The 25,853-nt window shown below is 42.5% G+C and overlaps 1 protein-coding gene and 1 long non-coding RNA gene across 8 annotated transcripts in view; one reads left to right on the top strand and one right to left on the bottom strand.

The window, feature by feature from the left end:
- LOC105498183 (SLAM family member 6) overlaps positions 1–23,385 on the bottom strand; it is a 53,803-nt gene extending 30,418 nt beyond the window's left edge. For 2 of the 5 annotated variants that reach the window (XM_011770092.3, XM_011770093.3), the window contains exon 1: positions 8,343–8,426. In XM_011770092.3, the coding sequence (XP_011768394.2) occupies positions 8,343–8,391 (49 nt within the window). In that variant the 5' untranslated portion in view covers positions 8,392–8,426. Of the gene's footprint in view, positions 1–8,342; positions 8,427–23,024 lie in introns of those variants that run through there. The other 3 variants (XR_011615506.1, XM_011770091.3, XM_011770090.3) reach the window with 3 other exon arrangements.
- Positions 1–25,853, top strand: part of LOC105498181 (uncharacterized) — a 145,297-nt gene that overhangs the window by 70,164 nt on the left and 49,280 nt on the right. Inside the window, exon 1 of one of the 3 annotated variants that reach the window (XR_011615564.1) lies at positions 8,425–8,502. The exons of the other annotated variants lie outside the window; for them this stretch is intronic. This is a non-coding gene — a long non-coding RNA (uncharacterized lncRNA). Of the gene's footprint in view, positions 1–8,424; positions 8,503–25,853 lie in introns of those variants that run through there. 3 annotated transcript variants of the gene reach the window in all.

Here is a 25,853-nt window from a genome sequence, read left to right as displayed (position 1 = left end):
CATCCTGATACCAAAACCTGGCAGAGATATAACAAAAAAGAAAGCTTCAGGCCAATATCCCTGATGGACATTGATGCAAAAATTCTCAGTAAAATACTGGCAAACCAAATACAGCAGTACATCATAAAGCTTATCCACCCTGATCGAGCTGGCTGTATTCCTGGGATGCAAGCCTGGTTGAACATATGCAAATCAATGAATGTAATTCATCACATAAACAGATCTAAAGACAAAAACCACAGATTATCTTAATAGACACAGAAAAGGCCTTTTATAAAATTCAACGTCCCTTCATGTTAAGCACTCTCAATAAACTAGGTATTGATGGAACATATCTTAAAAAACAATGAGGCATTTATGACAAACTGACAACCAATATTATACTGAATGGGCAAAAGCTGGAAGCAGTTCTTCTGAAAACCAGCACAAGACAAGGATGCCCTCTCTCACCACTCCTATTCAGCATAGTATTAGAAGTTCTGACCAGGGCAATCAGGCAAGAGAAAGAAATAAAGCGTATTCAAATAGGAAGAGAGGAAGTCAAGTTATCTTTGTTTGCAGATGATATGATCCTATATCTAGAAAACCCCATCATCTCAGCCCAAAAGCTTCTTAAGCTCACAAGCAACTTCAGCAAGGTCTCAGGAAACAAAATCAATGCAGAAGTTACAAGCATTCTTATACACCACACACAGGCAAGCAGAGAACCAAATCATGAATGAACTCCCATTCACAATTGTTACAAAGCAAATAAAATACTTAGGAATACAACTAACAAAGGAAGTGAAGGACCTCTTCAAAAAGAACTACAAACCACTGCTCAAGGAAACCAGAGAGGACACAAACAAATGGAAAAATATTCTATGCTAATGGATAGGAAGAATCAGCATCATGAAAATGACCATACTGCCCAAAGTAATTAATAGATTCACTACTATTCCCATTAAACTACCATCAACATTTTTCACAAAATTAGAAAAAACTATTTTAAAAATTATATGGAACCCAAAAAGGGCTCATATAGCCAAGACAATCCTAAGCAAAAAGAACAAAGCTGGAGGCATCATGCTACTGGACTTCAAACTATACTATAAGGCTGCAATAACCAAAACAGCATGGTACTGGTACAAAAACAGACACATAGACCAATGGAACAGAATAGAGAACCCATAAATAAGACTGCACATCTACCACTATCTGATCTTCAAAAAACCTGACAAAAACAAGCAATGGGGAAAGGATTCCCTATTTAATAACTGGTGCTGGGAGAACTGGCTATCCATATACAGAAAATTGAAACTGGACCCCTTCCTCATGCTTTATACAAAAATTAACTCAAAATAGATTAAGGATGGGCCAGGTGCGGTAGCTCACACCTGTAATCCCAGCACTTTGGGAGGCCAAGGTGGGTGGATCATGAGGTCATGAGATCGAGACCATGCTGGCTAACACGGTGAAACCCGGTCTCTACTAAAAATACAAAAAATTAGCTGGGCATGGTAGCAGGCGCTTGTAGTCCCAGCTACTCAGAAGGCTGAGGCAGGAGAAAGGTGTGAACCTGGGAGGTGGAGCTTGAAGTGAGCCGAGATCATGTCACTGCACTCCAGCCTAGGTGACAGAGTGAAACTCCATCTCAAAAAAAAAAAAAAAAAAAAAAAAAAAATTAAAGACTTAAATGTAAAACAAAACTATAAAAACCCTAGAACAAAATCTAGGCGATACCATTCAGGACATAGGCATGGGCAAACATGTCATTATGAAATCACTGAAAGCAATTGCAACAAAAGGAAAAATTGACAAATGGGATCTAACTAAACTGAAGAGCTTCTACATAGCAAAAGAAACTATTATCAGAGCCAATAGGCAACCTACAAAGTGGGAGAAAATTTTTGCAATCTCTTCATCTGATAAAGGTCTAATATCCAGAATCTACAAGGAACTCAAACAAATTTACAAGAAAAAAATCAAACAACCCCATTAAAAAGTGAGCAGAGGACATTAACAGACATTAACAGTAGACATTCATGCAGCCAACAAACATGTGAAAAAAAGCTCAATATCACTCATCATTAGATAAATGCAAATGAAAACCACAATGAGATACCATCTCATGGCAGTCAGAATAGCAATTATGAAAAAGTTAAGAAACAACAGATGCTGGTGAGGTTGTGGAGAAACAGGAACACTTTGACACTGTTGGTGGGAATGTAAATTAGTTCAATCATTGTGGAAGACAGTGTGGGAATCCTCAAAGATCTAGAACCAGAAATACCATTTGACCCAGCAATCCCATTTCTGGGTATATACCCAAAGGAATATAAATCACTCTGTTACAAAGATACATGCATGCATATGTTCACTGCAGCACTATTCACAATAGCAAAGACCTGGAATCAAACCAAATGCCCATCAATGACAGACCAGACAAAGAAAATGTGGAACATATACGCCATGGAATATTGTGCAGCCATCAAAAGGAATGAGATCATGTCCTTTGCAGAGATGTGGATAAAGCTGGAAGCCATTATCCTCAGCAAACTCATGCAAGAACAGAAAACCAAACACTGGCTGTTCTCACTTGTAAGTGGGAGCTGGACAATGAGAACACATGGACACAGGGAGGGAAACAACACACACTGGGGCCTCTTGGGAAGTGGGGTTGCAGGAGGGAGAGCATTAAGAAAAATAGATAATGCATGCTGGGCTTAATACCTAGGTGATGGGTTGATAGGTGCGGCAAACCACCAGGGCACAGGTTTACCTGTGTAACAAACCTGCACATCCTGCACATGTACCTTAGAACTAAAAATAAAAATTAAAAGAAAAAAAGTATTCATTAGTTCCTCCAACAAATATTTTCTGAATATCTGTAACTATGAATTTCATTAAACTTACTCTTCATGTGTTAAAAAAAAAAGAAGACATTTATGTGGCCAAGAAATATATGAAAAAAAGCTCAACGTCACTGGTCATTAGAGAAATGCACATCAAAACCACAATGAGATACCATCTCACACGGGTCAGAATGGCAATTATTAAAAAGTCAAGAAAAAACAGATGCTGGTGAGGCTGTGGAGAAATAGAAACTCTTTTACACTGTTGGTGGGAATGTAAATTAGTTCAACGATTGTGGAAGACAATGTGGGGACTCCTCAAAGACCTAGAGGCAGAAAGACAGTTTGATCCAGCAATCCCATTACTGGGTATATACCCAAAAGAATATAAATCATTCTGTTATAAAGATATGTGTATGTACATGTTCATTGCACATGTATCTTCATTGCAGCGCTATTTGCAATAGCAAAGACATGAAATCAACCCAAATGCCCATCAATGATAGACTGGGTAAAGAAAACGTGGTATGTATACACCATGGAATACTGTGCAGCCATACAAAGGAATGAAATCATGTCCTTTGTAGGGACATGGATGAAGCCAGAACCTATTATTCTCAGCAAACTAATGCAGGAAAAGAAAGCCAAACACCACATGTTCTATAAGTGGGAGCTGAACAATGAGAACACATGGACACAAGGAGGGGAAAGACACACACTGGGGCCTGTCGGGGATGAGGCAGCGGGGAGAGAGAGCATCAGGAAAAACAGCTAATGTATGCAGGGCTTAATACCTAGGTGAGGTTGATAGGTGCAGCAAACCACCAGGACACATGTTTACCTATGTAACAAACTTGCACATCCTGCACATGTATCCTGGAACTTAAAATGATAAAAAAGAAAAAAAGATAAAAATAGGTAAATTGTACTTCATCAAAATTAAAGACTTTTGTGCATCAAAGAACATTATTAAGAAAGTGAAAAGGCCGGGCGCGGTGGCTCAAGCCTGTAATCCCAGCACTTTGGGAGGCCGAGACAGGCGGATCACAAGGTCAGGAGATCGAGACCATCCTGGCTAACACGGCGAAACCCTGTCTCTACTAAAAACACAAAAAATTAGCCGGGCGAGGTGGTGGCGCCTGTGGTCCCAGCTACTCGGGAGGCTGAGGCAGGAGAATGGCGGGAACCCGGAAGGTGGAGCTTGCAGTGAGCTGAGATCCGGCCACTGCACTCCAGCCTGGGCGACAGAGCGAGACTCCGTCTCAAAAAAAAAAAAAAAAAAAAAAAAGAAAGTGAAAAGATAACCTACAGAATGGGAGAAAATATTTTCAGATCATATATAAAGGTCTGGGTTCAAGAATATATAAACAACTCCTATAACTCAATAGCAAAAAGACAAATAATTCAATTAAAATGGGCAAAGGACTTGAATAGACATTTCTCCAAAGAGGATATACAAATGGCCAATAAACACTTGAAAAGATGCTCAAAATCATTTGTCATTGGGAAAATGCAAATCAAAACCACAATAATATACCACTTGACACCTATTAGAATGGTGATAATTCTTCTTTTAAAAAGGAAAAAAAACAAGTGTTGATGAGGATGTGGATAGATTATAACTCTTGTACACAGCTAGTGAAAATGTAAAATAGTACAGCCATTGTGGAAAACAGTTTGTCAATTTCCCAAAATGTTAAGCATAGAATTATATGACCCAACAATTCCATTTCTAGGTATATACCCAGACAAATTAAAAACAGGTAGTCAAATACTTGTATACATAATAGTACTATTCGCAAAAGCCTAAAGGCCAAAACAACCCAGATGTCCTCTGATAGATGAATGGATAAATAAAATGTAGTATATGCAGAATATAAAATACTATTCAGCCAAAAAGGAATGAAGTACTGATACATGGTACAACGTGGATGAACCTGGAAAACATGATGCTAAGTGAAGGAAGTCAGACACAAAAGGTCATATGTTTTATGACTTCATTTATATGAAATTATCCAGAATAGGTAAACCCACAGAGACAGAAAGCAGATCAGTATTTGCCAGGGGCTGGGGGTAGGGGAGAATGGGAAACAACTGCTTAGTGGGTACAGGGTTTCCTTTTGGGGTGATGAAAATGTTTTAGAACAATAGAAGTTGTGGTTTCACAACATTAATGAATGTACAAAATGTCACTTTAAAATTATTACATTGTGTTGTAAGAATTTCACCTTAATAAAAAATGTCTGAGTGTGAACAGAGAAACAACCAAAGCTGAATCTGGGTTTAAAGGACCAAAAACAGAGGCCTGAATGTCTGGAGGCCGCATTGGAGATTGCAGATTCTGAGAGGTGGAAAAACACGTGTCTTTGAGGATAATGAAAAAATATAAAACAGCTCTCTGCCTGTTGAGCACAACAAACATTTGAAGATGTGGACGGTTGGTAAAAAGTAGATAACACTGCTCAGGGGGCCATCAGGTCACAATCTCTTCACAGAAGAGCATTGCACATTTTGACTCAACCTCAGAATCAGCCCTCATGTGTTTGTTTTACTTACATTTCCAACCACCGCTCTCTCCTGGACATCAGAATACCTATGTCTGCTTCCTGCAAACACACTCAAAGTTAGTTCCTATTTCTTCCTCCCTGCAATCCCAGTGTGACTGAAGTCCAGTGGAATTTAGAACCTTGCTGCTCAGTGTGGTCCATGGTTAGGCAGCATTGGTGTCACCTGCGAGCCTGTTAGAAATGCAGAATCTCATTCCCTATTCCAGAATCAGCATTTTAGTAAGATTCTCCCAAGTAATTTATATGCACATTTAAGTTTGACAATTTTCCATCTATAAAAATTGAAATGAAGAAACGAACGAGATTTATTTTCTCTAGGATGTCATGATGCTTGATTTTAGCTATAATTATTGTTTTGTTCTGTTAGTTTTGCCACCCAGGGCTTGAGTTAAAGGAAATGGGATTATTTCTCAATATGGTTTGTCTCTTCAGCTAAATTTTCTAAAAGGAGTCAGGATACTGCCCAACCCACCTGAAAAAATGTAGGCTGGTGTGAGTCATTGTTTTTCATGGTTGTTTCCAACATTGATTTCATTTGCCCCACGCTTTTGCAACAGTGGTCTTCTTTCCCTTCCTAAATCACTCCAGGCTCTTTCCTGCATCAGAGCTTTTGTACACTTGATTTCCTCTGCCTTAAAAGCTTCTTCATTTGACTTTTCCTGTTTAACTTTTCACACCCTTTAAATATCAGATGAGATGTTACTTTTCCAGAAAGTCCTTTCTTCATCACTCCGTCCAAAGCAGGTCCCCGTGTTTTTCTCTATCAAGGTCCCCTGCTTGTTTATTTATTTATTTTTTGCTAGCCTCACATTTTCTAATTATGTATGCATTTGTGTGAATATATGACTGCGTGTAAGCTAAGTAGTGCAGTGAAGTTGTTATAAGCACAGACTCCAGAGCCAGGCTTCCTGATTTCCAATTCTAGCAGCCACTTCTCTCCTTCTGGGTCTCAGAACACCTGCATCTGCCTCCTGAAAACTCATTCAAATGTGTTTCTCTTTCTATACCCATTTCCCCTAGAAGTGTGGGGCAGTGAGCAAGTTACTTAAGTGTTCTGTGCCTTCTTTCCCCATCTGTGAAGTGGAGATTGGAGCACTGTAAATTTCATAGGGTCATTATAAGAAGTATTCATGGAAATAGGGAGAAGAAGAGGAGTTTTAACATGAGGACGTTTAGAATATTTTATTCTAGAGGTGGAATTAATTTTGCAGGGAGGTAAAAATGAAGCAAAAACTCAAGATTCTGCTCCCAGGTCACAAGTGGCTCGTGAATGAAAGAAAGAATTCTCTCTCTCTGCATTTTATATGTATTTCCCAAAGTTCTGTACTCATTCCAGTTTTCTCCTCAATGTAACATATCTCTATGCCATTGATTTTTTAAGTCTCTAGCCTCAGCCCTACCCCTAGTCCTAAGTTCCCAGGAACTTTCACATAACTTCCTCATGGATAGAACACTGACATCCTAAAATCAGTAGGTCCAAAATTGAACTTGCCTTCCTCCTGTGGCTGCGGTCCACCTTCCAATTTTGTCACTTTCTTTGCTTATCCTGTTTGAAATTTCACTGCCCTCTTTACCATATTTCATCTCTTCCTTTCCTACTTGATTTATTTATGCCTTATCACTACCGAATACACTATTTTACTTGTTTATCTTTTTTTACGGTTTGTCTCCTGCTAAAATGTTAACTCTATGAGAGCAAGAATTTTTGCTTGCTTCGTTCATGATGTATTCATGCAAATTAGAACAGTGCCAAGCATTCAGTAGGCGCTTGATGAATATTTATTCCTTTCCCCTCATTCCAATTGCCAATTAATCTACTTAACTCCATATTGATGGGATCTCTTGCTTCGGTCCCTTCTTTCTTTTATGCTGCTGCCACACTCATTCAACTGTCATTGTTTCTCAGAACTATTACAAGAGCTTGCCGCATGCTGGCTAATGAAATTTGGGCAAATTATTTAAGTGAACTTCACCTCAGTTCTTTATTTTAAAATGGAGATAATAATAGTATAAATTCATAGAATTCTCATGAGACTCATAATGTGTGTACAGCACCTAGAACAATACTTGAAATACAATAAGCACTCAGTGAATGCTTCCTACTTTCATCCGCTACCCTGGGCTAGCTCTGGGCTAGGTTTCTGTTATCTCCTGGCCTATCTCTGCCTGAATGCTACACTTTGTCTCCCTTGGACCATTTGTAGTTCCCCAAATATGATACGAATCTTCATCTTCTCCATATAATGGACAGGAGGGAACAAGAAGCCAGTTGGATCAGTTCATTCTTTTCTCACTGCCATATTGCTGTGAGAAAAGCAATGTCATATTACTGTGCTTTTCTCAATGCCATGTATTGCTGGACTAGCTAGTCCTTATTTGCACTAAAGGAGGGGAGAGATGGAAACCTTTTTTTTTTTTTTTTTTTTTTCCGCAACGAGCAAAAGGTGAGAGGATTATTTTTAGTGTGTTCGATTGGGCCCAGAAAATTTGGCTCAGCTGAATAATAGGTTTTTAATATTTCAGCTGAGGATAGTGAGGTTCAGGAAGGATAAGTAACCTCCCTGAGGTTCACAGTATGATAGTAGCTAAATTGGTATGAGGGTTCATTTTCTTGATCTTGGTACTCTTTATAACACAAGATGCTGGTCATAAACCAGAAACAGTCTTGTCTTGCAAAAACTTATTTCCTCTGCCCCAGCAAATAACTTTCTTACATGCAGACACAGTTGAAATTGTTCACCGACAACCATCTCAGGCTTATTGCATCCAAAGTTGAGAGGAGGTAGTAGTATATCAGGTAACACTGTGAGCGTCCCCTTTCCCACCCCAATCCCTTGGCAGAGAACCAGACAGACAATTGTATACAGACGATTTAGGTTGAGCAAGCGCCACAAAACCAGGAAGTCACTCAGTGACTACACCGGTCTGCATTGACATTTACCTGGGCCAAAGCAGAAGACAAACAGGAGCGATTGGAACAGCCACAGCATGCTTTCCGTGGTGAAGACTGGTGCTTGAGACCTTGAGGCAGTCAACGTTTTGCTTCTGTCATAAACTGAAAATACTTTTTACTGAGACTTCCCCTTCCTCTCAGAGGCGTGGTAAGAACTTTTTCTCCTGAACTGAAAATCCTAATTTCTAACTGTGTCAATTTTTTGTTTACTTTTTTCTGAACTAAGTGCACAAATCTTTTTTTTTGGGGGGGGGAAAGAAGATAAAGTCCTTTACTGCATCTTTCATAAACTTATATGTAAAAGTCTGTAAGGAATTTCCTAAAATCTACTAGAACAAATAAGTGAGGTCAGCAAGGTGAAAAGATACAAAACCAACATATAAAATTCAATTGCAATTGTGTATACTCACTGAGTAATCTGAAAATAAAATTAGAAAAACAATTCCACTCTAATTATATCAGAAAAATACTTAAATATAAAGCTAACAAAAAGCCAGAAGAAAACTAAATTTTTAAAAGTCTAATTTTTCTTTTCTTCTTCTGTTTTATGTTTTTTCTTTCTTTCTTTCTTTCTTTTACATTTATCAATTTTATTTTATTTTATTTTATTTTTATCTTATTTCTTTTTTTTATTATTATTTTACTTTGAGTTCTAGGGTACATGTGCATAACGTGCAGGTTTGTTACATATGTATACTTGTGCCATGTTTGTGTGCTGCAACCATCAACTCGTCAGCACCCATCAACTCGTCATTTACATCAGGTATAACTCCCAATGCAATCCCTCCCCCCTCCCCCCTCCCCATGATAGGCCCCGGTGTGTGAAGTTCCCCTTCCCGAGTCCAAGTGATCTCATTGTTCAGTTCCCACCTATGAGTGAGAACATGCGGTGTTTGGTTTTCCGTTCTTGTGATAGTTTGCTAAGAATGATGGTTTCCAGCTGCATCCATGTCCCTACAAAGGACACAAACTCGTCCTTTTTTATGGCTGCATAGTATTCCATGGTGTATATGTGCCACATTTTCTTAATCCAGTCTGTCACTGATGGACAGTTGAGTTGATTCCAAGTCTTTGCTATTGTGAATAGTGCCACAATAAACATATGTGTGCATGTGTCTTTATAGCAGCATGATTTATGATCCTTTGGGTATATACCCAGTAATGGGATGGCTGGGTCATATGGTACCTCTAGTTCTAGATCCTTGAGGAATTGCCATACTGTTTTCCATAATGGTTGAACTAGTTTACAATCCCACCAACAGTGTAAAAGTGTTCCTATTTCTCCACATCCTCTCTAGCACCTGTTGTTTCCTGACTTTTGAATGATCACCATTCTAACTGGTGTGAGATGGTATCTCATTGTGGTTTTGATTTGCATTTCTCTGATGGCCAGTGATGCTGAGCATTTTTTCATGTGTCTGTTGACTGTATGTATGTCTTCTTTTGAGAAATGTCTGTTCATATCCTTTGCCCACTTTTTGATGGGGTTGTTTGTTTTTTTCTTGTAAATTTGTTTGAGTTCTTTGTAGGTTCTGGATATTAGCCCTTTGTCAGATGAGTAGATTGCAAAAATTTTCTCCCATTGTGTAGGTTGCCTGTTCACTCTGATGGTAGTTTCTTTTGCTGTGCAGAAGCTCTTTAGTTTAATTAGATCCCATTTATCAATTTTGGCTTTTGTTGCCATTGCTTTTGGTGTTTTAGACATGAAGTCCTTGCCCATGCCTATGTCCTGAATGGTACAACTTAGGTTTTCCTCTAGCATTTTTATGGTATTAGGTCTAACATTTAAGTCTCTAATCCATCTTGAATTAATTTTCGTATAAGGAGTAAGGAAAGGATCCAGTTTCAGCTTTCTACTTATGGCTAGCCAATTTTCCCAGCACCATTTATTAAATAGGGAATCCTTTCCCCATTTCTTGTTTCTCTCAGGTTTGTCAAAGATCAGATGGCTGAAGATGTGTGGTATTATTTCTGAGGACTCTGTTCTGTCCATTGGTCTATATCTCTGTTTTGGTACCAGTACCATGCTGTTTTGGTTACTGTAGCCTTATAGTATAGTTTGAAGTCAGGTAGCGTGATGCCTCCAGCTTTGTTCTTTTGACTTAGGATTGTCTTGGAGATGTGGGCTCTTTTTTGGTTCCATATGAACTTTAAAGCAGTTTTTTCCAATTCTGTGAAGAAACTCATTGGTAGCTTGATGGGGATGCCATTGAATCTATAAATAACCTGGGGCAGTATGGCCATTTTCACGATATTGATTCTTCCTATCCATGAGCATGGTATGTTCTTCCATTTGTTTGTGTCCTCTTTTATTTCACTGAGCAGTGGTTTGTAGTTCTCCTTGAAGAGGTCCTTTACATCCCTTGTAAGTTGGATTCCTAGGTATTTGATTCTCTTTGAAGCAATTGTGAATGGAAGTTCATTCCTGATTTGGCTCTCTGTTTGTCTGTTACTGGTGTATAAGAATGCTTGTGATTTTTGCACATTAATTTTGTATCCTGAGACTTTGCTGAAGTTGCTTATCAGTTTAAGGAGATTTTGGGCTGAGACAATGGGGTTTTCTAAATATACAATCATGTCATCTGCAAAGAGGGACAATTTGACTTCTTCTTTCCCTAACTGAATACCCTTGATTTCTTTCTCTTGCCTGATTGCCATAGCCAGAACTTCCAACACTATGTTGAATAGGAGTGGTGAGAGAGGGCATCCCTGTCTTGTGCCAGTTTTCAAAGAGAATTTTTCCAGTTTTTGTGCATTCAGTATGATATTGGCTGTGGGTTTGTCATAAATAGCTCCTATTATTTTGAGGTACGTTCCATCAATACCGAATTTATTGAGCGTTTTTAGCATGAAGGGCTGTTGAATTTTGTCAAAAGCCTTTTCTGCATCTATTGAGATAATCATGTGGTTCTTGTCTTTGGTTCTGTTTATATGCTGGATTATGTTTATTGATTTGCATATGTTGAACCAGCCTTGTATCCCAGGGATGAAGCCCACTTGATCATGGTGGATAAGCTTTTTGATGTGTTGCTGAATCCGGTTTGCCAGTATTTTATTGAGGATTTTTGCATCGATGTTCATCAGGGATATTGGTCTAAAATTCTCTTTTTTTGTTGTGTCTCTGCCAGGCTTTGGTATCAGGATGATGTTGGCCTCATAAAATGAGTTAGGGAGGATTCCCTCTTTTTCTATTGATTGGAATAGTTTCAGAAGGAATGGTACCAGCTCCTCCTTGTACCTCTGGTAGAATTCAGCTGTGAATCCATCTGGTCCTGGACTTTTTTTGGTTGGTAGGCTATTAATTATTGCCTCAATTTCAGAGCCTGCTATTGGTCTATTCAGGGATTCAACTTCTTCCTGGTTTAGTCTTGGGAGAGTGTAAGTGTCCAGGAAATTATCCATTTCTTCTAGATTTTCCAGTTTATTTGCATAGAGGTGTTTATAGTATTCTCCGATGGTAGTTTGTATTTCTGTGGGGTCGGTGGTGATATCCCCTTTATCATTTTTTATTGCGTCAATTTGATTCTTCTCTCTTTTCTTCTTTATTAGTCTTGCTAGCGGTCTGTCAATTTTGTTGATCTTTTCAGAATACCAACTCCTGGATTCATTGATTTTTTGGAGGGTTTTTTGTGTCTCTATCTCCTTCAGTTCTGCTCTGATCTTAGTTATTTCTTGCCTTCTGCTAGCTTTCGAATGTGTTTGCTCTTGCTTCTCTAGTTCTTTTAATTGCGATGTTAGAGTGTCAATTTTAGATCTTTCCTGCTTTCTCTTGTGGGCATTTAGTGCTATAAATTTCCCTGTACACACTGCTTAAAATGTGTCCCAGAGATTCTGGTATGTTGTATCTTTGTTCTCATTGGTTTCAAAGAACTTCTTTATTTCTGCCTTCATTTCGTTATGTACCCAGTAGTCATTCAGGAGCAGGTTGTTCAGTTTCCATGTAGTTGAGCGGTTGATTGAGTTTCTTAGTCCTGAGTTCTAGTTTGATTGCAGTGTGGTCTGAGAGACAGTTTGTTATAATTTCTGTTCTTGTACATTTGCTGAGGAGTGCTTTACTTCCAATTATGTGGTCAATTTTGGAGTAAGTGCGATGTGGTGCTGAGAAGAATGTATATTCTGTTGGTTTGGGGTGGAGAGTTCTATAGATGTCTATTAGGTCTGCTTGCTGCAGAGATGAGTTCAATTCCTGGATATCCTTGTTAACTTTCTGTCTCTTTGATCTGTCTAATGTTGACAGTGGAGTGTTGAAGTCTCCCATTATTATTGTATGGGAGTCTAAGTCTCTTTGTAAGTCTCTAAGGACTTGCTTTATGAATCTGGGTGCTCCTGTATTGGGTGCATATATATTTAGGATAGTTAGCTCTTCCTGTTGAATTGATCCCTTTACCATTATGTAATGGCCTTCTTTGTCTCTTTTGATCTTTGATGGTTTAAAGTCTGTTTTATCAGAGACTAGTATTGCAACCCCTGCTTTTTTTTGTTCTCCATTTGCTTGGTAAATCTTCCTCCATCCCTTTATTTTGAGCCTATGTATGTCTCTGCATGTGTCATTGGTCTCCTGAATACAGCAGACTAATGGGTCTTGACTCTTTATCCAGTTTGCCAGTCTGTGTCTTTTAATTGGAGCATTTAGTCCATTTACATTTAAGGTTAATATTGTTATGTGTGAACTTGATCCTGCCATTATGATATTAACAGGTTATTTTGCTCGTTAGTTGATGCAGTTACTCCTAGCCTAAATGGTCTTTACATTTTGGCATGTTTTTGCAATGTCTGGTACTGGTTGTTCCTTTCCATGTTTAGTGCTTCCTTCAGGGTCTCTTGTAAGGCAGGCCTAGTGGTGACAAAATCCCTAAGCATTTGCTTATCTGTAAAGGATTTTATTTCTCCTTCACTTATGAAACTTAGTTTGGCTGGATATGAAATTCTGGGTTGAAAATTCTTTTCTTTAAGAATGTTGAATATTGGCCCCCAATCTCTTCTGGCTTGTAGAGTTTCTGCCGAGAGATCTGCTGTTAGTCTGATGGGCTTCCCTTTGTGGGTAACCCGATCTTTCTCTCTGGCTGCCCTTAAGATTTTTTCCTTCATTTCAACTTTGGTGAATCTGGCAATTATGTGTCTTGGAGTTGCTCTTCTCGAGGAGTATCTTTGTGGTGTTCTCTGTATTTCCTGGATTTGAATGTTGGCCTTCCCTACTAGGTTGGGGAAGTTCTCCTGGATGATATCCTGAAGAGTGTTTTCCAACTTGGTTCCATTTTCCCCCTCACTTTCAGGCACCCCAATCAGACGTAGATTTGGTCTTTTTACATAATCCCATACTTCTTGCAGGCTTTGTTCATTTCTTTTTCTTCTTTCTTCTTTTGGTTTCTCTTCTCGCTTCATTTCATTCATTTGATCCTCAATCGCTGATACTCTTTCTTCCAGTTGATCGAGTCGGTTACTGAAGCTTGTGCATTTGTCACGTATTTCTCGTGTCATGGTTTTCATCTCTTTCATTTCGTTTATGACCTTCTCTGCATTAATTACTCTAGCCATCAATTCTTCCACTTTTTTTTCAAGATTTTTAGTTTCTTTGTGCTGGGTACGTAATTCCTCCTTTAGCTCTGAGAAGTTTGATGGACTGAAGCCTTCTTCTCTCATCTCGTCAAAGTCATTCTCCGTCCAGCTTTGATCCGTTGCTGGCGATGAGCTGCGTTCCTTTGCTGGGGGAGATGCGCTCTCATTTTTTGAATTTCCAGCTTTTCTGCCCTGCTTTTTCCCCATTTTTGTGGTTTTATCTGCCTCTGGTCTTTGATGATGGTGACGTACTGATGGGGTTTTGCTGTGGGTGTCCTTCCTGTTTGTTAGTTTTCCTTCTACCAGTCAGGACCCTCAGCTGTAGGTCTGTTGGAGATTGTTTGAGGTCCACCCCAGACCCTGTTTGCCTGGGTATCAGCAGCAGAGGCTGCAGAAGATAGAATATTGCTGAACGGTGAGTGTACCTGTCTGATTCTTGCTTTGGAAGCTTCCTCTCAGGGGAGTACTCCACCCTGTGAGGTGTGGGGTGTCAGACTGCCCCTAGTGGGGGATATCTCCCAGTTAGGCTACTCAGGAGTCAGGGACCCAATTGAGCAGGCAGTCTGTCCCTTCTCAGCTCTCAACCTCTGTGTTGGGAGATCCACTGCTCTCTTCAAAGCTGTCAGACAGAGTCGTTTGCGTCTGCAGAGATTTCTGCTGCTTTTGTTATTGTTTACTGTGCCCTGTCCCCAGAGGTGGAGTCTACAGAGACAGGCAGGTTTCCTTGAGCTGCTGTGAGCTCCACCCAGTTCGAGCTTCCCAGGGGCTTTGTTTACCTACTTAAGCCTCAGCAATGGTGGGCGCCCCTCCCCCAGCCTCGCTGCTGCCTTGCCGGTAGATCACAGACTGCTGTGCTAGCAATGAGGGAGGCACCGTGGGCGTAGGACCCTCCCGGCCAGGTGTGGGATATAATCTCCTGGTGTGACCGTTAGCTTAAAGCACAGTATTGGGGTGGGAGTTACCCGATTTTCCAGGTGTTGTGTGTCTCAGTTCCCCTGGCTAGGAAAAGGGATTCCCTTCCCCCTTGGGCTACCCAGGTGAGGCGATGCCTCGCCCTGCTTCAGCTCTCGCTGGTCGGGCTGCAGCAGCTGACCAGCACCGATTGTCCAGCACTCCCTAGTGAGATGAACCCAGTACCTCAGTTGAAAATGAAGAAATCACCGGTCTTCTGTGTCGCTTGTGCTGGGAGTTGGAGACTGGAGCTGTTCCTATTCGGCCATCTTGCTCCGCCCCTTCTTTCTTTCTTTCTTTCTTTCTTTCTTTCTTTCTTTCTTTCTTTCTTTCTTTCTTTCTTCTTTCTTTTTTTTTTTTTTTTTTTGCTGTTTGGGGATGCTTTTACTTATTTATTTTTTATTACTATACTTTAAGTTCTGAGATACATGTGCAGAATGTGCAGGTTTATTACATAGGTATACACGTGCTGTGATGGCTTGCCTTACCCATTAACCCATCATTGACATTAGATATTTCTCCTGATGCTATCTCTCCCCTTGCCCCCCACCCCCTGACATACTCCAGTGTGTGATGTTTCCCTACCTGTGTCCATGTGTTCTCATTGTTCAACTCCCACTTATCAGTGAGAACATGTGGTGTTTGGTTTTCTGTTCTTGTGTTAGTTTGCTAAGAATGATGGTTTCCAGCTTCATCCATGTCCCTACAAAGCACATGAACTCATCCTTTTTTATGGCTGCATAGTATTCCATGGTGTATATGTGCCACATTTTCTTTATCCAGTCTATCATTGATGAGCATTTTGTTTGGTTCCAAGTCTTTGCTATTGTGAACAGTGCTGCAATAAACATACTTGTGCATGTCTCTTTATAGCAGCATGATTTATAATCCTTTGGGTATATTCCCAGTAATGGGATTGCTGGGTCAAATGGTATTTCTGTTTCTACATCCTTGAGGAATCACCATACTATCTTCCACAATGGTTGAACTAATTTATACTCCCACCAACAGTGTAAAAATGTTCCTATTTCTCCACATTCTCTCCAGCATCTGTTGTTTCCTGATTTTTAAATGATTGCCATTCTAACTGGTGTATGTTCCCTGTTCACTCTGATGGTAGTTTCTTTTGCTGTGCAGAAGCTCTTTAGTTTAATTAGATCCCATTTGTCAATTTTGGCTTTTGTTGCCTTTGCTTCTGGTGTTTTGGTGTTGAAGTCTTTGCCCATAACTATGTCCTGAATGGTATTGCCTAGGTTTTCTTCTAGGGTTTTTGTAGTTTTAGGTCTTCTGTTAAAATCTTTAATCCATCTTGAGTTAATTTTAGTATAAGGTATAAGAAAGGGATCCAGTTTCAATTTTCTGCTTATTGCTAGTCAGTTTTTCCAACACCATTTATTAAATAGGGAATCCTTTCCCCATTGCTTGTTTCTGCTAGGTTTGTCAAAGATCAGATGGTTGTAAATGTGTGGTGTTATTTCTGAGGTCTCTGTTCTGTTCCATTGGTCTATATATCTGTTTTGGTACCAGTACCATTCTGTTTTGGTTACTGTAGCCTTGTAGTACAGTTTGAAGTCAGGTAATGTGCTGCCTCCAGCTTTGTTCTTTTTGCTTACAATTGTCTTGGCTACATGGGCTCGTTTTGGTTCTATATGAAATTTAAAGTAATTTTTTTCTAATTCTGTGAAGAAAGTCCAAATGGTTTGATGGGAATAGCATTGAATCTATAAATTACTTTGGGCAGTATGACCATGTTCATGATGTTGATTCTTCCTATCTACGAGCATGGAATGTTTTTTCCATTTGTTTGTGTCCTCTCTTGTTTCCTTGAGCGGTGGTTTGTACTTCTTGAAGAGGTCCTTCACATTCCTTGTAAGTTGTATTTCTAGGTATTATGTTCTCTTTGTAGCAATTGTGAATGGGAGTTCACTTATGATTTAGCTCTCTGTCTGTGTATTTTTGGTGTATAGGAATGCTTGTCATTTTTGCACATTGATTTTGTATCCTGAGACTTTGCTGAAGTTGCTTATCAGCTTAAGGAGATTTTGGGCTGAGATGATGGGGTTTTCTCAATACACAATCATGTCATCTGCAAACACAGACAATTTGACTTCCTCTCTTCTTATTTGAATATGCTTTATTTCTTTCTCTTGCCTGATTGCCCTGGTCAGAACTTCCAATACTATGTTGAATAGGAGTGGTGAGAGAGGGCATCCTTGTTTTGTGTCGGTTTTCAAAGGGAGTGCTTCCAGCTTTTGCCCATTCAGTATGATAATGGCTGTGGGTTTGTCATAAAGAGCTCTTATTATTTTGAGATACGTTCCATCAATACCTAGTTTATTGAGAGTGTTTAACATGAAGGGATGTTGGATTTTGTCAAAGGCCTTTTCTGCATCTGTTGAAATAATTATGTGTTTTTTGGTGCTGTTTATGTGATGGATTACATTTATTGATTTGTGTATGTTGAACCAGCCTTGCATACCAGGGATGAAGCCAACTTGATTGTGGTGGATAAGATTTTTGATATGCTGCTGGATTCAGTTTACCAGTATTTTATTGAGGATTTTTGCATCATTGTTCATCAGGGAAATTGTCCTAAAGTTTTCTTTTTTGTTGTGTCTCTGCCAGGTTTTGGTATCAGGATGATGCCGGCCTCATAAAATGAGTGGAGAGGAGTCCCTCTTTTTCTATTGTTTGGAGTAGTTTCAGAAGGAATGCCACCAGCTCCTCTTTGTACCTCTGGTAGAATTTGGCTGTGAATTCACCTGGTCCTGGGCTTTTTTTTTTTTTTTTTTTTGGTTGGTAGGCTATTAATTACTGCCTCAAATTCAGAGCTTGTTATTAGTCTGTTCAGGGATTTGACTTCTTCCTGATTTAATCTTGGGAGGGTGTATGTGTCCAGGAATTTATCAATTTCTTCTAGATTTTCTAGTATTTGTGTAGAGGTGTTTGTAGTATTCTCTGATGATAGTTTGTATTTCTGTGGGATCAGTGGTGATGTCCCCTTTATCATTTTTTATTGTGTCTATTTGATTCTTCTCTTTTCTTCATTAGTCTGGCTAGCTATCTATTTTGATCTTTGAAAACAAACAAACAAAACAACAACAACAACAAAAAAAAAAACGGCTCCTGGATTCATTGATTTTTTGAAGCGTACTTCATGTCTCTACCTCCTTCAGTTCTGCTCTGATTTTAGTTATTGCTTGTCTTCTGCTGGCTTTTGAATTTGTTTGCTCTTGCTTCTCTAGTTCTTTTAATTTTGATGTTAAGTTTCGATTTTAGATTTTTCTTGCTTTCTCTTGTGAGCATTTAGTGCTATAAGTTTCCCTGTACATACTGCTTTGGTTATGTACCAGAGATTCTGGTACATTGTGTCTTTGTTCTCATTGGTCTCAAATAACTTACTTATTTCTGCCTTAATTTTTTTATTTACCCAGCAGTCATTCAGGAGCAGGTTGTTCAGTTTCCATATAGTTGTGTTGTTTTGAGTGAGTTTCTTCATGAGTTCTAATTTGATTGCACTGTGGTCTGAGAGACAGTTTGTTATGATTTCCATTCTTTTACATTTGCTGAGGAGTGTTTTACTTCTAATTATGTAGTCAATTTTAGACTAAGTGCAATGTGGTGCTGAGAAGAATGCATGTGCTGTCGATTTGGGGTGGAGAGTTCTGTAGATGTCTATTAGTTCCACTTGGTCCAGAGCTGAGTTCAAGTCCTGGATAGCCTTGTTAATTTTCTGTCTTGTTGATCCATCTAATATTGACAGTGGGGTGTTAAAGTCTCCCATTATTATTGTGTGGGAGTCTAAGTCTCTTTGTTGGTCTCTAAGAACTTGCTTTATAAATCTGGGTGCATCTGTATTGGGTGCATATCTATTTAGGATAGTTAGCTCTTCTTGTTGCATTGATCCCTTTACCATTATGTAATGCTCTTTGTCTTTTTTTTCTTTGTTGTTTTAAAGTCTGTTTTATCAGAGAGTAGGATTGCAACCCCTGCTTTTTTTTTTTTTGCTTTCCATTTGCTTGGTAAATATTCCTCCATCCCGTTATTTTGAGCCTATGTGTCTCTTTGCCTGTGAGATGGGTCTCCTGGATACAGCACACTGATGGGTCTTGACTCTTTATCCAATTTGCTAGCCTGCGTCTTCTGATTGGGGCATTTAGCCCGTTTATGTTTAAGGTTAATATTGTTATGTGTGAATTTTATCCTGTCATTATGATGCTAGCTGGTTATTTTGCCTGTTAGTTAATGCGGTTTCTTCATAGTGTTGATGGTCTTTACAATTTGGTATGTTTTTGCAGTGGGTGGTACTAGTTGTTTCTTTCCATGTTTAGTGGTTCCTACAGGAACTCTTGTAAGACAGGCCTGATGGTGACAAAATATCAGCATTTGCTTGTCTGTAAAGGATTTTATTTCTCCTTCGCTTATGAAGCTTAGTTTGGCTGGATATGAAATTCTGGGTTGTACATTCTTTTCTTTAAGAATGTTGAATATTGGCCCCCACTCTTCTGGTTTGTAAGGTTTCTGCCAAGAGATCTGCCCTTAGTCTGATGGGCTTCCCTTTTTGGGTAACCTGACCTTTCTCTTTGGCTACCTTTAACATTTTTTCCTTCATTTCAACCATGGTGAATCTGAAGATTATGTGTCTTGGGGTTGCTCTTCTCCAGGAGTATTGATAGGTGACAAAGTGCTAGCAGCCCTCACTCTCAGCACCTCCTCAGCCTCAGCGTCCACTCTGGTGGCGCTTGAGGTGGCCTTCAGCCTGCTGTGGCACCGGCACTGTGGGAGCCCCTCTCTGGCCTGGCTGAGGTGGGAGCCCCCTCCCTCTGCTTGCCCGGAGGTGTGGAGGGAGAGGCCGGGGCGGGAACCGGGGCTGCCCACTGCACTCGCAGGCCGGTGTGAGTTCCGGGGGGGGGGGGTGCGGGCACAGGCTCCATGGGCCCCGCACAGGGAGCTGACGGCTGGCACCGCCAGGCAGGGCAGTGAGGGGCTTAGCACCCGGGCCAGCAGCTGTGGCAGTTGTGCTGGGTTTCCCAGCAGTGCCAGCCTGCCAGCACCGCACTCAAATTCTCCCCTGGTTTGGCTGCCTCCAGGTGGGGCAGGGCTCGGGACCTGCAGCTCCGGACCTGCAGCCTGCGTGTCTGAGCTACTTCCCCTGCAGTGGGCTCCGGTGCAGCCTGAGCCTCCCCGACAGGTGCCACCCCCTGCTCTGTGGTGCCCAGTCCCATCGACAGCCCAAGGACTGAAGAGTGCAGGCGCCGCTGGGGACTGGTGGGCAGCTCTGCCTGCAGCCCTGGTGCAGGATCCACTGGGTGAAGCCAGCTGGGCTCCTCAACTGGATGGGGACTTGGAGAACTTTTATAGCTAGCTGGAGGATCATATGCGCACCAATCAGCACTCTGTGTCTAGCTCAGGGTTTGTGAATACACCAATTGGTACTCTGTATCTAGCTAACCTATTGGAGACTTGGAAGACTAGCACTCTGTGACTCTGTGTCTAGCTCAAGGATTGTAAATGCACCAATCAGCACTCTGTGTCTAGCTCAGGGTTTGTGAATACACCAATTGGTACTCTGTATCTAGCGAACCTAGTGGAGACTTGGAGAACTAGCACTCTGACTGTGTCTAGCTCAAGGATTGTAAATGCACCCATCAGCACTCTGTGTCTAGCTCAAGGTTTATAAATACACCAATCAGTACTCTGTGTCTAGCTCAAGGTTTGTAAACACACCAGTTGGTACTCTGTATCTAGCTAACTCGCACTTTGTGACTCTGTGTCTAGCTCAAGGATTGTAAACATACCAATCAGCACTCTGTCAAAAACAGACCAATCAGTTCTCTGTAAAGTGGACCAATCAGCAGGATTTGGGTGGGGCCAGATAAGGGAATAAAAGCAGGCTGCCCCAGCCAGCCAGTGGCAACCCACTGGGGTCCCCTTCCACACTGTGGAAGCTTTATTCTTTCACTCTTTGCAATAAAGCTTGCTGCTGCTCACTCTTTGGGTCCATGCTGCCTTTATGAGCTGTAATGCTCATCATAAAGGTCTGCAGCTTCACTCCTAAAGCCAGTGAGACCACGAACCCAGTGAGAAGAACGAGTAACTCCAGATGCGCTGCCATTAAGAGCTGTAACACCCACCATGAAGGTCTGCGGCTTCACTCCTGACAGTGAGACCACGAACCCACCAGAAGGAAAAAGCTCTAGACACATCTGAACATCTGAAGGAACAAACTCCAGACACTCCATCTTTAAGAACTGCAACACTCACTGTGAGGCTCCGCAGCTTCATTCTTGAAGTCAGTGAGACCAAGAACCCACCAATTCCAGACATAGTATATTTGTGGAGTTCTCTGTATTTCCTGAATTTGAATGTTGGCCTATCTTGCTAGGTTGGGAAGTTGTCTTGGATAATATCCTAAAGTGTGTTTCCAACTTGGTTTCATTCTCCTTGTCACTTTCAGGTACACCAATAAACGTAGGTTTGGTCTTTTCTGATAGTCTCATATTTCTTGGAGGCTTTGTTCATTTCTTTTCATTCTTTCTTCTCTAATCTTGTCTTCATGCTTTATTTCATTAAGTTGATCTTCAATCAGTGATATCCTTTCTTCTGCTTGATGAATTCAGCTATTGATACTTGTGTATGTTTCACGAAGTTCTTGTGCTGTGTTTTTCAGCTCCATCAAGTCATTTATGTTCTTCTCTAAACTAGTTATTCTAGTTAGCAATTCCTCTAACCTTTTTTCAAGCTTCTTAGCTTCCTTGCATTGGGTTAGAATATGCTCCTTTTGTTAGGCAGGGATCTAGACCTGACATGGCAATGTCACCCGGCATAGCAGGCCCTTTGTTCAAGACTTCCCTTCCTATTTGAACACACCCACAGACTTGCATACATCAGAGGTTCTGGCTGGGCAACAACACTCCCCCATGACCTGCAGCTCACCTACATTCCACAAGTTTGTAAACAACAGTTTTGGTTAACAGTTTCCAAAGACCCCTTCCTCATGACCCTTACTCGACTCCTGCTCTAGTAGTTTCAAGACCCCCCAGGCCCTGTTTGTACAATCAGCTTCCCTACCTCTTGGGCTATAAAAAAGCCCCTACCCTCCTCCCTCAGCACAACTTCCTTGGCCCGCACCTTTGGACCAAGGAACCTCACCTGTGAGTCCTAATAAAGGCTATTCTCATTGCCATTTGCCTTGTGTCTTCGTTCCTGGTTTGGCTCCAGCCTCAGTTTACCTTTACATTTGGTGCCAAAACCCGGGAGGAGACCCCTCCCCTAGACACCTGCTGGGTCAGGCAGGCTCTCCTCTCCCTGAGCCAGGAGCTCCTTTCTGAGCCAGGAGCTGCTTCACCAAATCCAAGACTCAATTCGATCACTGCTGGGTAAGTTTTCCCCCGTCCTGTAGGCCCCCCAGGAAGTCCCTGTCCGAAACGTGTAGCCATGTCAGGGGCTCCCTCTGGTCAACTGTGACCTTGGCACTGGGGACTAGGAGACGTCCAACCTCCCCGGAAGCTGCCGTACCCTGTACTCCATGTGGCAGTAGGAGGACGCTCCCATTGCCTCTGGACTGCCCGTCTTAGGACCATGGGAACTACCCAGTCCAAACCAGACCGAAAATTCCCTCTGGGGTGCCTCCTGGCGAATCTCCAGACTTTAAGTCTCAGCCAAGACTTAAAACAAAAGTGGCTCATTTTCTTCTGCACAGTAGCATGGCTGCAGTATAAATTGGATAATTAGTCTCAGTGGCCTGCAGGAGGCACTCTAGACTTTAACATCCTCACGGATCTGACCAACTTCTGCAAGAGACAAGGCAAATGGCACGAGATACCCTATGTTCAAGCCTTTTGGGACTTGCGTTCTCACCCAGATCTCTGCACCCAATGCTCATTAGCTCAGGTCCTACTCACAAAGTCTCTTCCCTTGAGCAAGGAGAGGGATGATTCCTCCTCTTTTTCTGAGCCTCCTGACACCCTATCCCGGCCACCCCTCCAGTCTCCCGCCCAACCTCCTCCTTACCCTGACACGCCATTATCCCCATCCTCGTCAACGCTTCCCCTCCCTTCCACCCCTCATTTGCCCTTACCAAACCCAACAGATTCTGTCTCCCCTACCTCCACCTCCTTCCCTTCCTCGCTTGTATCAGCCCATACTCGGTCCAGGACTGACCTCTTGTGTCCCTTGTGAGAGGTGGCAGGCGCTGAAGGAGTAGTCCAGGTCCATGTGCCATTTTCATTGGCAGATTTGTCTAAGTTTGAGGAGAGTGCAGGCTCCTTTTCGGCCAATCCTACTTGTTATATCAAAAAGTTCAGGTATCTGTGCCAGGCATATGATCTCACCTGGCATGACCTCCATGTCGTTACGACCTCAACCCTGTCTCCTGAGGAGCAGGAGCATATCCTAGTGGCAGCCAGGCAGCACACTAACCAGGTTCATTTAACTGACCCCGCCATGCCAGTCGGCACTGAGGCAGTGCCCTTGGCTGAGCCTGACTGGGACTACCAGGTAGGGCAGGCAGGTCGCTGCCGCTGAGACATGATGGTTCAGTGCCTTCTTGCTGGCATGCAGGCAGCCTCTAACAAATCAGTCAACTTCAACAAACTAAAAGAGGTAGTCCAAGGCGCAGATGAAAATCCGGCCGTTTTTCTTAACCAGCGGACTGAGGCACTTATTCAGTACACCCGCCTTGACCCTGCCTCCCCTGCAGGAGGAACCGTCTTGGCCTCATATTTCATTTCTCAGTCGGCCCCTGATATCCAAAAAAAAAATTTAAAAAGGCAGAGGAAGGCCCTCAAACTCCCATCCAGGATTTAGTCAAACTGGCCTTCAAGGTCTACAACTCCAGGGAGGAAGCAGCTGAGGCCCAATGACAGGCCAGACTAAAACAGAAGATACAACTCCAAACCCAGGCCTTGGTAGCAGCCCTGAGGCTGGTTGGCTCCAGGAGCTCCCAGAAAAGAGGTACTACCCTAGAACCACCTGGTGCCTGCTTCAAGTGCGGCAATGACGGCCACTGGGCCAGGCAGTGCCCTAACCCAAAGGAGCCAACGCGCCCCTGTCCGAACTGTCGGCAGATAGGCCACTGGAAGTCAGACTGCCCCGACCTAAGGACGGTCGCTGCGCCTCCACGTGACGACCCTCCTCCAGGTATTGGAGGTGCCTTCCAGCTCCTCAACACCAACACAGATTGAAGAGGCCCAGACTCGGGGACCCCTCTCACTCTTGCTGAGCCCAGGGTCATGCTCCAGGTAGCGGGTAAGTCCATATCTTTCCTTATGGACATGGGGGCTACCTACTCTGTTTTGCCTTCCTTCAGTGGCCCCAGCCACCCCTCCACTGTCACAGTCATGGGAATTGACGGCACTCCCTCCACCTACCGCCAGACTCCTCCTCTGTCTTGCCTCCTGTTTGGCTCCCTCTTCTCGCACTCATTTCTTATCATTCCTTCGTGCCCAGTCTCCTTGTTAGGACGAGATCTCTCCAAGCTAGAGGCCTCAGCTCACTTCTGACCCAATCCCTCCCCACACCTCGTGTTCCTCTTCCCCCTTCTCTCACCTGACAAACCCCACCAGGCTGACCCCCCACTCCCGTTTCCAGTCCCCATTAACCCTAAGGTGTGGGACACCTCCACCCCGATCATTGCCCAGCACCACACTCCGGTCCGCATCTGGCTAAAAGACCCTTCTAAGTTCCCCTCTAGACCCCAGTTCCCTATCTCCCTTGAACACCGACAAGGACTAAAACCCATCATTACATGCCTGCTCTGGCAGCACATTCTAGTTCCCGCCAACTCACCATGTAATACTCATATCCTGCCTGTACGGAAAAGCTCTGGGGCCTATCACCTTGTACAGGACCTACGCCTCATCAATGAGGCAGTAGTCCCTACCTTTCCAGTTGTTCCTAATCCATATACACTCCTCTCGCGCATTCCCCCTGACACTACTCATTTCACTGTCCTTGACCTAAAGGATGCCTTCTTTACCATCCCTCTACACCCAGACTGCCACTTTCTGTTTGCCTTCACATGGGAGGACCCAGACACTCGTATCTTCCCAGCTGACCTGGATTGTCTTGCCTCAAGGGTTCCAAGATAGCCCCCATTTTTTTGGACAGGCACTGGCACGGGACATCCTCCTCTGCCCCCTAACCCATAGCACCCTTCTACAATACGTAGATGATCTATTACTATGTAGTCCTTCCTGGGAGTGCTCCCTTGCAGACACTGCTACACTTTTAAATTTTCTAGGCAACTGAGGTTATCGGGTTACCCCAGCTAAGGCTCAACTTTGCACCCCTACTGTCACCTACTTCAGTATACTCTTCACACCCACTACGAAAAGCCTCACAGTAGATAGAATGAGCCTCATCAAAACTATCCATCCTCCTCAGGATGTGGAAGACATCTTGTCCTTCCTAGGACTGGTAGGGTATTTCAGGCATTGGATTCCCAACTTCGGGGTCTTAGCCAAGCCTCTCTACCAGGCTGCCAAGGAAATACCCACCAGACCTCTGTCTGACCCTTCCTTGGTTGCCAACTCTTTCAAGAAGCTTCAGGACTGTCTCCTTTCTGCCTCTGCTCTCTCTCTCCCCAACCCCCTTCCGCCCTTTCATCTATTCACCAAGGAGCGCCAGAAGATAGCTACTGGCCTCCTAGCCCAGCCGGTTGGATCCACATACCGGGCTGTGGCCTATCTCTCCAAGCAGTTAGATCCCACAGTCCAGGGCTAGCAACCTTGTCTGCGAGCCCTGGTGGCTGCCACAGAACTTACCCAAGAGGCCCTCAAGCTTACCCTAGGGCATCCTCTCACAGTCTACTCTTCTCACCGACTGTCAGATCTCATCACACACAAGTGTCTCAGCCATCTCACCCCGTCCCGGCTTCAACAGTTCCACCTGCTATTCATTGAAAACCCTCATATCACTCTCATCACCTCACCCCCTCTAAACCCTGCTACCCTCTTGCCCACTCTAGGATATGATTCCGCCCCTGCACAT

Source organism: Macaca nemestrina, chromosome 1 (assembly GCF_043159975.1).
Source record: "Macaca nemestrina isolate mMacNem1 chromosome 1, mMacNem.hap1, whole genome shotgun sequence".
Lineage (NCBI taxonomy): Eukaryota > Metazoa > Chordata > Mammalia > Primates > Cercopithecidae > Macaca > Macaca nemestrina.
This window is presented reverse-complemented; position numbering and strand designations above follow the sequence as displayed.